Below are 14,189 nucleotides of genomic sequence, written 5' to 3' on the forward strand. Positions count from 1 at the left end.
AGATTTTATAGGGATGGCCACACATTTTTAAGGCTGGGTTTTATATCCCTTCCCTAGAGATGGAGACTCAAGCTCTTCCAGACTGTAACTTTAATCTTGTCTATCCCTCTGCCCCAAAGACCCACAGTTATAGGAAACAGACCCATTCTCCCTACTGCTTCTCTTTTCACCTCTTCTTTCAAGCCCACTAGGTGTTTTTCCAAACCCTAATTCCAGATAGCAGTGTGATACTGGTGTTCTTGACACTAGTCATCCATTGCTTTGGGCAACAGAATCTCCACTGAGGGGCAACTGGCCAACTCAGTCAGTGGAGTGTGCAATTCTTAATCTTGGAGTTGTGAGTTCGAGCCCCACACTGGGTGTAGAGATTACTTTTAAAAAAGGAAAATCTTTATTAAAAAAAAAAAAAAAGAAGAAGAAAAAAAAAAAGAAGAATTTTCATTGCAAGTACCTACTGGGAAAAGCTAGATGGTCACACTACCCAAGAAAGCCACAAGCCATTGCTGAAGGACAAAAGAGGGGAGAAAGGAGACAATATCTGTTCTAAGACAGGGCACCTTAAGCTTGAGGAGCTGAAAGCAGCTTAAGTCAAGGGAAAACCTTGATGCTGGGGAGCCTATCCTAAGACTTCTTTTTATATGTGTGTAAATGTTAATGAGCTCAGAACAGGATTAGGATTAAACTACAGGGATTTGGTAAAAATCCTCAATACTGACAATGAGAAATAAAAATATTTTTTAAATATGAAAACAAGAGAAGAAAAACTAATGTCATCATTAAATGCTTATCCTTTTTAATTACCTTGCAGAACTATTACTACGCAATCCTTAAATACGCATCGTTTGCACTTGTTGGGTTTTATCATCACACTGGACTGAGAATATTCAGTTCTCCTTGTTTGCAGCACACAGGGCTTGGTCACTTGTTCATGAGCAAAGAGTCAAAAGGAACTTGACTGGGTCGAGTTTATCAGCATGACCCAGCAAGGGGTGTTAAGCCATCAATGCTTCATTTTCAAACTCATGATGAGATTTATCCAAGGAAAGTCAGATAACTCCCTAATTCCTGCCCCACAACAGGTATGCAATTATACGCATTTATGTCTAGTCATATTTCAGGAGATAGAGAGGTTAAGAAAAGAAACAATAAAGGATTAACTTAGATTTCTTTACAAGCAGAGAGAAGAAAACCACTGTCTGCGGCCTCCCAGTCTTCTTTCCATTAAATGCTTAAACATAAAACTATTTCAACCTAACTTTCCCCATGTGGCTACACAGGGCAGAAACATCCACCTGCAGAAGCGGGGTGAGATGAGGGGTTGGGGACCAGGAATGGTATCACTATGTTGTTCCTCTTGGGGAAAAAGGATAAAATCTTTTCACTCCTACATAAATCTCACTAAAGGCTATCGCCCATGGATTTTCAACTGCTCCATGAGGCTGATTAACACTTAATACACTATACTGCTCTTTATTTATAATCTCCTTACAAGTATTTGTGTGGGAGCTGAATGAGAAGGGTTGAAAGAAAAAAAAAAAGAGAAAGGTTGAAAGAGTTCCATAGTTGCCACTCTGAGATTCTAATAAGATAAAGTGGGTACCCTAAGAGCAGACAGCACATAGCAGCAGGTAAATGGTATATCTCAGCTCAACACCCAAACCTCTAAGCAGTATGGTCCCCTTTATTAGTAAGAATACTTCAAAGCAACATGCTAAGAAGCTTAACATAATGACAATGGAAGATGTAAAAACCAACAGATCCAAGTGTCACAAATATCTAACATTCACAAATAATATTTAAGAGTGGGGGATCCCTGGTGGCGCAGCGGTTTGGCGCCTGCCTTTGGCCCAGGGCGCGATCCTGGAGACCCGGGATCGAATCCCACGTCAGGCTCCCGGTGCATGGAGCCTGCTTCTCCCTCTGCCTGTGTCTCTGCCTCTCTCTCTCTGTGTGTGACTATCATAAGTAAATAAAAATTTAAAAAAAAAAAAATTTAAGAGTGGTAGGGGAAAGGATTGATTTTGAGTGTGTCACATACATGAATTTCAGTAAATGTAGATTATATTGTATATATTTTGAGTACAAAAAATATTCAGAACCTCCTTTAGGCCTATAAAACATTCTGTTTAAAAGAAACGTATGTTGGGATGCCTTGGTGGCTCAGTGGGTTGAGCATCCAACTCTTGGTTTCAACTCACATCATGATCTCAGAGTCATGAGACTAAGCCCTGTCAACAGGCAATAAGCTCCATGCTCAGTGCAGAGTCTGCTTGAGATTCTTTCTCCCTCCTACCTCCCTCTCCCCTCCTCCTTTTGTGCCCTCTCTCAAATAAATAAAATCTTTATAAATAGGTCTTAATTAAAATCTTAATAAATAAAATCTTAAATATGTTTAACCCACTTCCATTGACCAAAAATACAAAGTATGATTCTATATCCATACTTGACTTCATCCAGATTGTAGATTACTAATCTTCTATAATTAAAGGGCCTTTTCACTTAAAACAATACTAAAAATTCCTTCCTACTTATGTGCTTATCACATTCTGGCCCTAAAAACACAAAGTTTTGGAGGGGCAATTCTTTATCCAAGAAAAGAGGAGATGCACTACTCTCAAGTATGCAGAACTCAATGCCCTATCTCCTTCACCAGAATAATCAGGGGATGAGTGCTAAGCTGCAAATAAACCTGGGTGACTCCGGAGGGCTCTGTGCCTGAAGTGAAGGTTGTTCCAATTAGAAAAACTGAAAGAATTAGTCTAAAGCACTGAAAAGCAGAAATTTGAAATGAAAGTCCAGTCTCCCTAAGTCAGGACTCAAAAAGAGTGATTCCAGATGCAGAGATAGGGCCTTACTCTTTATTTCCATTTGTTTCTAAAGCAATGACTTTGGATCATAATCTAGTTTTCCAAGGAAGTTTTCTTGTTGCAAATATATAGTCCTGGCTCTCATTAACAAGCTTTCTAACGTTCCTCAACTGACATGCAATGGTTCTCAACCAGGGGTGATTTTGTCCCCCATGGAATACTTAGCAAAGCCTGGAGACACTTCTAGTTTTCACAACAGGAGGGGAGGGTATTATTGGCATCTAGTAGAGAAAGGCCAAGAATACAGCTAAATATCCTATAATACACAGGATAGTCCCCCACAATAAAGAATTATCCTGGGGTCCCGGGATCAAGTCCCACGTCGGGCTCCTGGCATGGAGCCTGCTTCTCCTTCCTCCTGTGTCTCTGCCTCTCTGTCTCTCATAAATAAATAAATAAATAAATAAATAAATAAATAAATAAGTAAGTAAGTAAGTAAGTAAGTAAGTAAGTAAGTAAGTAAATCTAAAAAAAAAAAAAAAAAAGAATTATCCAGAGCAAAAAGTCAATGCAGATGGTATCCAGAGCTATGTACTTACACTTCAATTATCCGACAATGATGTATCTATGCTTCAGTTTATTTCTAGATGCATGAGGTTATTAAGGTCATTCATGCAAAGTACAAGTTTTTGAATACTAAATGATAAAACTTTGCAGAACTTAACTTTTTCCTGTGCTTTATTCCACTAAATTCGACAACTAGGTTTTCATGACTATTTCTGAATTGCCCATAATTTTTAAAACATGAAATGCTCTGATCTTATATTCTAATTCTCATTGTAATGATCAAGTGGAATCAATTATAAGAACATAATTTGGAGTGGGGGGAAAAACAATACATAGACAGACTTTTTCCAAGGATCTGAACACCAAGTAAAGTGAGCCTCAGGTCTACAGGCCTCAGTCTAGTTAACCCTAGAGTACAAGGAGTTAACATAACCCCAAACCTTTTCCTAATATCAACCTAACAACATCCACTTTCCTCCAAGGAACTTGAGAAAAAAAAAGGCAATTTTACACATTTCCCTTTATAAAGACTTAACTCTCAGAAGTTGAGAAGGAGGGCATTTTCAAGAGTAACCTTTGTAACCTCTTAATTTGTGCATTTTAACTAGAATCAGTATTTTACTGAGAATGAATAAAAGGCCAAGTTCCTAAAACTTTGCCCAGGTCACCAAATGGTTCTGTTGTAAAAGAAGTCTTAAAATCTAACTTGATTTTCTCTTAGATCTTTTTTTTTTCCGCATAGTTGACATGAAAATTCCATTTTAATATATACCAATTTTATTAGGATTTTTAAATCTATATACATATTTTTACTTTGTCATCTTTTTCCTCAAGTATTCTTGCTCTTAATCTCAGCAGATACCCTGTTGTCTTCCTATTTAGCATGTGGAATACAGCTTAATTTTTACCAAAGGTCCAGGACTTCGAAATGACATTCTGAGCAGCTGGTTCTTAATGCTTAAGGATATTTGGTTCAAATGTGCCAGTGATTTGTTTCAATTTTGCTGAATAGAAAACAGAGATGTGAGAAAAATAAGATTATATAAGATAATCTATAATAAGCAAGGAAAATGAAAAGAAAAACAAAATAAGGGATCCCTGGGTGGCACAGTGGTTTAGCGCCTGCCTTTGGCCCAGGGTGCGATCCTGAAGACCCGGTATCGAATCCCACGTTGGGCTCCCGGTGCATGGAGCCTGCTCTCCCTCTGCCTATGTCTCTGCCTCTCTCTCTCTCTCTCTCTCTCTGTGACTATCATAAATAAATAAAAATTTTAAAAAAAAAGAAAAACAAAATAAGCATTTTCCCTTTATGTTTTAACCAAATTATAAGGATGCTCCTAAAAATGTTTTGTACAGTGTTAACAGATAGGATGCCACAGTCAAGCAAGTCTGGGAAACAGCTCTATGTCTCCATCCCCACTTCCACCCTCAGAAAAACCATGTCATACACTGACAGTTGAAGACTCCAAAATGTCACTCAAAGCTAGCCCTTATTTTCCAAACTTATGAAGACCACAGAACACCTAGTAGCATAATCTCTACTAAGTTATTTTATTCCATTTTGTTACCATCTTATTTGAGTTCATTTTAGCCGCTGATCCAAAATCCACAAGCTTGATGTGTCCTGTTCGGTCAATGAGAATGTTCTCAGGCTTGATGTCTCTAAGAAAATCAGGGCCACAAATTAGTGTTGTCTTCTTCATGCCAATCAGCAAGCAACTGCTAACCTTGGATATTGATTCAGCCAAGAAACTCAGTGTCTAAATTCTGCTATACAGGAGTGCCTGGGTGGCTCAGGCAGTTAAGGGTCTGCCTTCGGCTCAGGTCATGATCCCAGGGTCCTGGGATAGAGCTCCATTTCCCTCTTCCCCCCACCCCTGCTCATGCTCTCTCTCTCTCAAATAAAGAAATAAATAAAACCTTTCTAAATAAGTAAATAGATTCTACCAAATAACCCTCCCTATTCATGGATATAAACAATAAGCAAACATTCTGCAAAACAAATTTAAGTAAGAAAAAAAAGGGGAAGAAGGAAAAGGAGAGGGGAGGAGAAAGGGATAGAGGAGGAGGCAAGAAGAGGAAGGGAACAAATATAAACTATTTAAAAATAAATAAATAAAAATAAATAAACTATTTAGATGGATTATCTCTCCTAGAGACACACATTTTACAACAGGAAAACTATCAAAAGCAACAAGGGGACTTCCCCAAGGTCATGTAGCTAGTGGAACCATGGTTCCATTCCCACAACATCCTCCAATGTATGTAAAACATCACATGAGTGAGGATGTTAAAGAGATACTTTTCAACTGAGAACTTGCTAGAACACCTTTGTAAATTACTAATGGGTGAGGGCAGAAGTACAACTCCATGGTCTTTTGCTCCTATGTGGTATGCCAGTTCCTTCTGAAAATTGAATTCGGTTTCTCTACCATATAACTCAAAGAACCCATGCAAGAGTTCTCAAGTCTCATCAGCTACATTAACAGGTCTTATTAGCAAACTTGAGAACACTGTAATTCTAGATCTATTTCACTGTTGAATGAGTAAGCTGAAATGTCTGCCACTTTGGAAAACAGACTTTCAGCCAGTTGCAGTTAAGACTGGTTAAAATTTGGACGGAGCATCATTTTGATGCTGAAATTCTTCATCTAGTCACTCTATTGGGGGAATTCTTACATGATACAAATTCTTAGTATACTATCAGAGTTTCACTTACCGATGTACATATCCCATCTGATGAATGCTGTGAACAGCCAAAATCAGTTCAGCTAGGTAAAACTGAATCATATTTTCATCTAATTGGTCCTCATATCTATTCAAAAGTGACAGCAAGTCCCCTCCAGGCTGATACTCCATGACCTGTATAGAATGCCAAAGTTATTAATTCTTCACACACCCCAAAAAAGGGAATGTCTCAATTAGAGTCTCAAATACTGCCTGACGTGTTATAATTACAATGTCTCCACAAAGCAACTAAGATGTGTGAGACATATTGTAAGTCACGTAGGATGAGGTCCCTGCCCTAAGGAAATTACATCCAATACCCAAGAGAATCAATATAATGAAAGACTAGTCCCAGACACCATGCACAATGTTTGCAAGGCAAGCTTGAAAAGTTGAATTAAATCCACCCACTCACCTGCCCACCCACCCAAGTCGACACCCCAGACATTCCCTAGGATTAGGTACACAATGTAGATAGAAATTGCTAGAGGGCAACAAACCCTCTGGCATCCTTTTTGCATGTCTCTCAGCACCCAGCAGACTACAAGAGGTGTGCAATAAATATGCTACAATCTTTTCCTACAAGAGTCATCTGGCAATCTCTATCAAAAATTTAAATGTGAACATATGCTCTCTGACCTCATAGTTCTGCTTCTGACAATTTATTTTACAGAAACTGATAGTAGTTTGTAGATCAATAGATACATAGATTCCCTGTAGCATCATTTGTAACACAGGGGAGGAAAAGCCTAGAAATCACCCAAACATCCATCATTAAGAAACTATTGAAATATGATATATCTAACTAATGGGATTAGATGTAGATATTAAAAATGAACAGACTCAGCCTATTCATACTGCTGTGGAAAGCTGCCCTTGGTAATACAAAGTGACATGCTATACAGAATAAAGTACAACCTCTTTTTTGTGATTAAAAAAAAATTATTACATTTGTTAATATATACATAGTGAAAAAATCTGGAAAAAGAATATAGGGGTGCCTGGGTGCCTCAGTCAGTTGAGTGTCCAACTCTTGATTTCAGCTCAGGTCATGATCTCAGGGTCTTGAGATCGAGCCCCATGTTGGGCTCTGCACTCCGTGCAGTCCCTGCTTGTCCCTCTCCCTCTGCTCCTCCACCCCTCCCATGCTCTAATAAATAAATAAAATCTTAAATTAAAATTTTTTTTTAATTTTTAAAAAAGAATAGAAAGTACAGCCTCAGAAAAAATGTTTGAATAGCAAAAGATTTCTTCCACTTCAGGAACTGAAATCCTTCTTCCTTCTGATGATAACTAAGTGTGATATTCTGAGTCAACATGCAGCTTTCAGGCCAATTGGCCCAGGTGGCTTCAAACTGCAGCCTAGTGACTTCAGCTCTCTGCTTTTCAGTTTCACCTGCTGTAAACTGGGGTGAGACCAACTGCCTCACAATACTGCGCCTGGCACCAATGAGGTCTTCCACTGCCAGTCAAGTGCCTTCCTTCCCTGCCCTTTCACTGCATGGTCCTTCCCTCTCTGGCTGGGAGAAGCAGGGACACACCTCGACCATCTTTGTAGTCATGTCAACTCTTACTCGGTTCCCTTCCTGTCCTTTGCTCTGATTTCCCATTTTGGGAACCAGGCTATAATTAACTTTTGTTTTAAGTTGTCTCAAATCCATTCTGGAAAGAGGCAAGATCCAAATAAACATCTTAAAAAATACTAAATCTCTCCAACTACTGCATTCCAGAAGCCAATTTGGGATGTGAATTCTCTCCATCCTCCTCCAAACTCCTGTTTGCTTTTCGTCCAGAATTAGAAGAAAGCTCTAGTCAAGTGAGACATTGAGCATCTGCACATCCCGCAGAGGCCGCAAGCTGGCCCAGTAAAGATCCTGCCCGGCATCAAGTTAACCCCACAACAGAGACCCCTGGGGAAGCCAGTGACTAGCATGTCCTCCCCAAGGGCTCTGCATCCTCTGGGAGTCTCCTCCATTCACATGGCATCTCACACGGAGTAGAGAGTCAACCAGATGCTGGACAATTTGAGAAGTTAGGTTCCATTTGCCCTGCAATCACTGGAAAAAGACTTATGAACCTTCAAGAAGACCAACATTAGAAAGGGTGGCAGCTAACATCCAGACTTTATTTCCCCCAACTTCACAACAGATTGAAAGCTACCAGTCTCAGTCCTAGAAGAGCCCACAGGAGCCACCTGGCTGCCTAAAGCTCACCCACTCATCCCAACCTGGTTCTCCACAGGCCCTGGATATGTGGGTGAATGCTAATTTTTATGTCTGTTTTAAATATATATTGCCATTAAAAAGGTCTTAAATATAAAAAAAAAAAACAATTCACCGATAACAACAGAAGTACTCATGCTTTTAGAATGGAAACATCTTAAAATAAGAACATTGCATATTTATGATGACACATCGCAGTTAGAAATGTTCTAACCTGGCTTCAATAGAGATGCGAAAAACAGAATGGCTTGTAAGTTTGAGAATGACAAAGTCAAACATATAGCATCAACTGGCAACTTTTAAAAGCTCACAAACTGACCACCATTTAATATTTTGCAACTATTCCTGAAGATTCTATTTTTGAATAACCAGGAAAATAGTTCAGAAAAAGAAGAACCATCTCTTAAAAGGCAAAAAGATGTGTATTCTTTGCTCCTATTCAGAAGATCCAATTTCCTGAGCTGAAAACCCCCGCCAAAAGTAGATTAGTCTTTTCTGAGTCAAACAACTTTTCATTTCTTCAAAACCAGGGTTGATTGAGAAGACAAGTGACAAAAATTACAACAGCTGCTAGCCAGCAGCCTCTAGAACATGGGACAAAATAGATACGAAATGACAAACCTCTAAATAGACTGGGTCCTTATCAAAGAAACTAATCAAACTTGACCCAACAACAAGATTCCACATTACCATACTAAAAATTCCAAGCATCCACCACTGAGAGAACTTGGAAATTTGCTGACCAAATTTAAATTTGGCTGTCCCAAGATGATATCCCGATTCCAAAACCATCCCACTGGGGTCAAATCACTCATTCTGTTATGAATGGAGCCCACGGGAAATATGGATTGCATATGGAAACCCAAGCTGAATCGATCATCTTGCTGTTGAGCTTAGACATACAGTAAAGAACAGGACTTGGGCACTTTCAGAAAACACTTCTGGACTTTTAAAAATGGGACCAAGTCAAGAGGTTCCAAAAGCAAGAGGTTCAAAGGTCAGAAACTAAGAGTCTTGGGGCAGCCAGGGTGGCTCAGAGGTTTAGAGCCTGCCTTCGGCCCAGGGCCTGATCCTGGAGATCCGGGGTTGAGTCCCATGTCAGGCTCCCTGCATGGAGCCTGCTTCTTCCTCTGCCTGTGTCTCTGCCTCTCTCTCTCTCTGTGTGTCTCTCATGAATAAATAAATAAAATCTTAAAAAAAAAAAAAGAGGAGAAGAGAAGAGAAGAGAAGAGAAGAGAAAAGAAAAGAAAAAAGAAAAGAAAAGAAAAGAAAAGAAAAGAAAAGAAAAGAAAAGAAAAGAAAAGAAAGAAAAGAAAAGAAAAGAAAAGAAAAGAAAAGAAGTCACAAGGCCAGCCCAGATCCAAGGGCAGGAAAAAAAAAAAAAAACTAAGAGTCTTCAAGTCTCCATACCAGATGACTTGCTACAATAAACACAAGGGTCAGCAGAACACTACAAACAATTGAAGGCCAAAGTTACCACTGAGGTTATGCCAGACAATCCATTCACAGCATCTGATTTTGTCCAAAAGTACAAATCTGTCTTGGACTTTTACTACTCAGATAGATGCCCAGTAAGATACTGATCACCCAAAATGTCGTTTTTATATATATATATAAACTTTTTTTATTGGTGTTCAATTTGCCAAAATATAGAATAACACCCAGTGCTCATCCCATCAAATGCCCCCCTCAGTGCCCGTCACCCCCACCTCCCACCCACCCACGCACCTCCCTTTCTACCATCCCTAGTTCGTTTCCCAGAGTTAGGAGTCTCTCATGTTCTGTCTCCCTTTCTGATATTTCCCAGTCATTTTTTTCCTCCTTTCCCCTTTATTCCCTTTCATTATCTTTTATATTCCCCAAATGAATGAGACCATATAATGTTTGTCCTTCTCCGATTGACTTATTTCACTCAGCATAATACCCTCCAGTTCCATCTACGTCGAAGCAAATGGTGGGTATTTGTCATTTCTAATGGCTGAGTAATATTCCATTGTATACATAGACCACAGCTTCTTTATCCATTCATCTTTCGATGGACACTGAGGCTCCTTCCACAGTTTGGCTCTTGTGGACATTGCTGCTAGAAACATCGGGGTGCAGGTGTCCCGACGTTTCATTGCATCTGAATCTTTGGGGTAAATCCCCAACAGTGCAATTGCTGGGTCGTAGGGCAGATCTATTTTTAACTCTTTGAGGAACCTCCACACAGTTTTCCAGAGTGGCTGCACCAGTTCCCATTCCCACCAACAGTGCAAGAGGGTTCCCCTTTCTCCACATCCTCTCCAACATTTGTGGTTTCCTGCCTTGTTAATTTTCCCCATTCTCACTGGTGTGAGGTGGTATCTCACTGTGGTTTTGATTTGTATTTCCCTGATGGCAAGTGATGCAGAGCATTTTCTCATGTGCATGTTGGCCATGTCTATGTCTTCCTCTGTGAGATTTCTCTTCATGTCTTTTGCCCATTTCATGATTGGATTGTTTGTTTCTTTGCTGAGTTTAATAAGTTCTTTATAGATCTTGGATACTAGCCCTTTATCTGAGAGGTCATTTGCAAATATCTTCTCCCATTCTGTAGGTTGTCTTTTAGTTTTGTTGACTGTTTCTTTTGCTGTGCAAAAGCTTCTTATCTTGATGAAGTCTCAATAGCTCATTTTTGCTTTTGTTTCTCTTGCCTTCATGGATGTATCTTGCAAGAAATTACCGTGGACAAGTTCAAAAAGGGTGTTGCCTGTGTTCACCTCTAGGATTTGGATGGAATCTTGTCTCACATTCAGATCTTTCATCCATTTTGAGTTTATCTTTGTGTGTGGTGTAAGAGAATGGTCTAGTTTCCTTCTTCTGCATGTGGATGTCCAATTTTCCCAGCACCATCTATTGAAGAGACCGTCTTTTTTCCAGTGGATAGTCTTTCCTGCTTTGTCAAATATTAGGTGACCATAAAGTTGAGGGTCCACTTCTGGATTCTCTATTCTGTTCCATTGATCTATGTGTCTGTTTTTGTGCCAGTACCACACTGTCGTGATGACCACGGCTTTGTAGTACAACCTGAAATCTGGCATTGTGATGCCCCCAGCTATGGTTTTCTTTTTTAATATTCCCCTGGCTATTCGGGGTCTTTTCCGATTCCACACAAATCTTAAAATAATTTGTTCCAACTCTCTGAAGAAAGTCCATGGTATTTTGATAGGGATTGCATTAAATGTGTAAATTGCCCTGGGTAACATTGACATTTTCACAATATTAATTCTTCCAATCCAAGAGCATGGAATATTTTTCCATCTCTTTGTGTCTTCCTCAATTTCTTTCAGAAGTGTTCTGTAGTTTTTAGGGTATAGATCCTTTACATCTTTGGTTAGGTTTATTCCTAGGTATCTTATGCTTTTGGGTGCAATTGTAAATGGGATTGACTCCTTAATTTCTCTTTCTTCAGTCTCATTGTTAGTGTATAGAAATGTCACTGACTTCTGGGCATTGATTTTGTATCCTGCCACACTGCCAAACTGCTGTCTGAGTTCTAGCAATAAATCATGAATGAGAAAGGAGAGATCATTACCAACACCAAGGAAATACAAACGATTTTAAAAACATATTATGAGCAGCTATACACCAATAAATTAGGCAATCTAGAAGAAATGGACGCGTTTCTGGAAAACCACAAACTACCAAAACTGGAACAGGAAGAAATAGAAAACCTGAACAGGCCAATAACCAGGGAGGAAATTGAAGCAGTCATCAAAAACCTCCCAAGACACAAAAGTCCAGGGCCAGATGGCTTCCCTGGGGAATTCTATCAAACATTTAAAGAAGAAACCGTACCTATTCTACTAAAGCTGTTCAGAAAGATAGAGAGATGGAATACTTCCAAACTCGTTCTATGAGGTCAGCATCACCTTAATTCCAAAACCAGACAAAGACCCCACCAAAAAGGAGAATTATAGACCAATATCCCTGATGAACATGGACACAAAAATTCTCAACAAGATACTAGCCAATAGGATACAACAATACATTAAGAAGATTATTCACCATGACCAAGTGGGATTTATCCCCGAGATGCAAGGCTAGTTTAACACTTGTAAAACAATCAATGTGATTCATCATATCAGCAAGGGAAAAAACAAGAACCATATGATCCTCTCAATAGATGCAGAGAAAGCATTTGAAAAAATACAGCATCCATTCCTGATCAAAACTCTTCAGAGTGTAGGGATAGAGGGAACATTCCTCAACATCTTAAAAGCCATTTACCAAAAGCCCACAGCAAATATCATTCTCAATGGGGAAACACTGGGAGCCTTTCCCCTAAGATCAGGAACAAGACAGGGATGTCCACTCTCACCACTGCTATTCAACATAGTATTGGATGTCCTAGCCTCAGCAATCAGACAACAAAAAGACATTAAAGGCATTCAAATTGGCAAAGAAGAAGTCAAACTCTCCCTCTTCGCCGATGACATGATACTCTACCTAGAAAATCCAAAAGACTCCACCCCAAGATTGTAGCTTTTTTTTTTTTAAGATTTTATTTATTTGGGGCAGCCTGGGTGGCTCAGTGGTTTAGTGTCAGCTTCAGCCCAGGGCGTGATCCTGGAGACCTGGGATCGAGTCCCACATCAGGCTCCCTGTGTGCCTGTGTGGAGCCTGACTCTCCCTCTGCCTGTGTCTCTTCCTCTCTCTCTCTCTCTCTCTCTCTCTCTAGTCTCTCGTGAAAAAAATAAATAAAATTTTAAAAATATATATTTTATTTATTTGAAAAAGAGAGAGACAGAGAGACAGAGATAGCAACAGAGAGCAAGAAAGAGCACAAGTAGGGAGGAAAGGAAGACACAGGGCTTGATCCAGGACCCTGGGATCATGAACTGAGCCAAAGGCAGACATTTAACCAACTAAGCCAGCCAGGTACCCCAAAAATGTGGCTTCTAACCTAATTAACCTGGTAAATCCTCCAGGGCAGGGCTTCTCAAATCTGCCTGCCCATCAGAATCAGAATTACCTAAGGAGGTGCTTTTTTAAAATAGATAAAACACATTCACTGAAAAAAAAAAAAAGAGTACCTACTATGTGTCAGGCACTGCTCTAGATACTAGGAAAACAACAGAGACTGTAACAGACAAAAATCCCTTGCTTCTTGGAGCTGGAATTCTAGTGGAATGAAAAAGAGTAAACATTAAGCACTATGACAGGGTAAAGGGCATCTCACTCCCAACCCAACCATTCAGGGAGCTTGTTAAAAATTCCAGGGACCCTGGGTGAGGTACAGAAATCTGCATTTTTAAGGAGCTACCCAGGTGATTCTGACGCAGCCAGCCTAGCACAGCACTGAGACCCAGTACAGATGAAGTTGTAGAGACAAAGTGGCTCCCTGCATCAGGCAGATGAAAAGTTTCTACAGCAAAGGTACCCTCAATACAGCCAACACTCCTGCTGCTTGACATGTTTTTCAGTGACTACCTGGACAGGACAGGATCTGCCTACCACGACAAGATCATGGGCAACAAAGGGCCAGCAACTACCCAGCCACTCCATCAGAATGGAGGCAACAATCCAGCATGGGTGGACACGAGATGTCCCTGCCCACAACGACCAGCTGCAGGTCACCCGAATGGCAATCACCAAGGGACAGTAATCAAAAGCTGGGGAGACAGGAGGAGGAAAGAGCCCTACAGTGAAACAGTCCTCTAAACAATGTGATCACCCTGCAGATGGCAGAGAAAGCACAGCAGCTGACAGACAAGTCTGGCTTGGAGCTATAACGGACTTGCTCTTTTAAAGCAAAGACATTCAGGCCAACAGAGACAAACCCTTCTAATGGCACAGCTGCAGATGCTAATTAAAGGGCAAATCTTACATGTGTTCAGTTTGG

General features: G+C 40.0%; 1 protein-coding gene across 10 annotated transcripts in view; it reads right to left on the reverse strand.

Annotated features, from left to right (window-relative positions):
- CIT (citron rho-interacting serine/threonine kinase) overlaps window positions 1-14,189 on the reverse strand; it is a 168,418-nt gene that overhangs the window by 125,110 nt on the left and 29,119 nt on the right. For all 10 annotated transcript variants that reach the window (XM_072722958.1, XM_072722959.1, XM_072722956.1 and 7 more), the window contains exons 6-7: window positions 6,094-6,236; window positions 4,943-5,036 (exon numbers count right to left, since the gene is read on the reverse strand). In XM_072722958.1, the coding sequence (XP_072579059.1) occupies window positions 4,943-5,036; window positions 6,094-6,236 (237 nt within the window). The remainder of the gene's footprint in view (window positions 1-4,942; window positions 5,037-6,093; window positions 6,237-14,189) is intronic.

Source organism: Vulpes vulpes, chromosome 10 (assembly GCF_048418805.1).
Source record: "Vulpes vulpes isolate BD-2025 chromosome 10, VulVul3, whole genome shotgun sequence".
NCBI lineage: Eukaryota > Metazoa > Chordata > Mammalia > Carnivora > Canidae > Vulpes > Vulpes vulpes.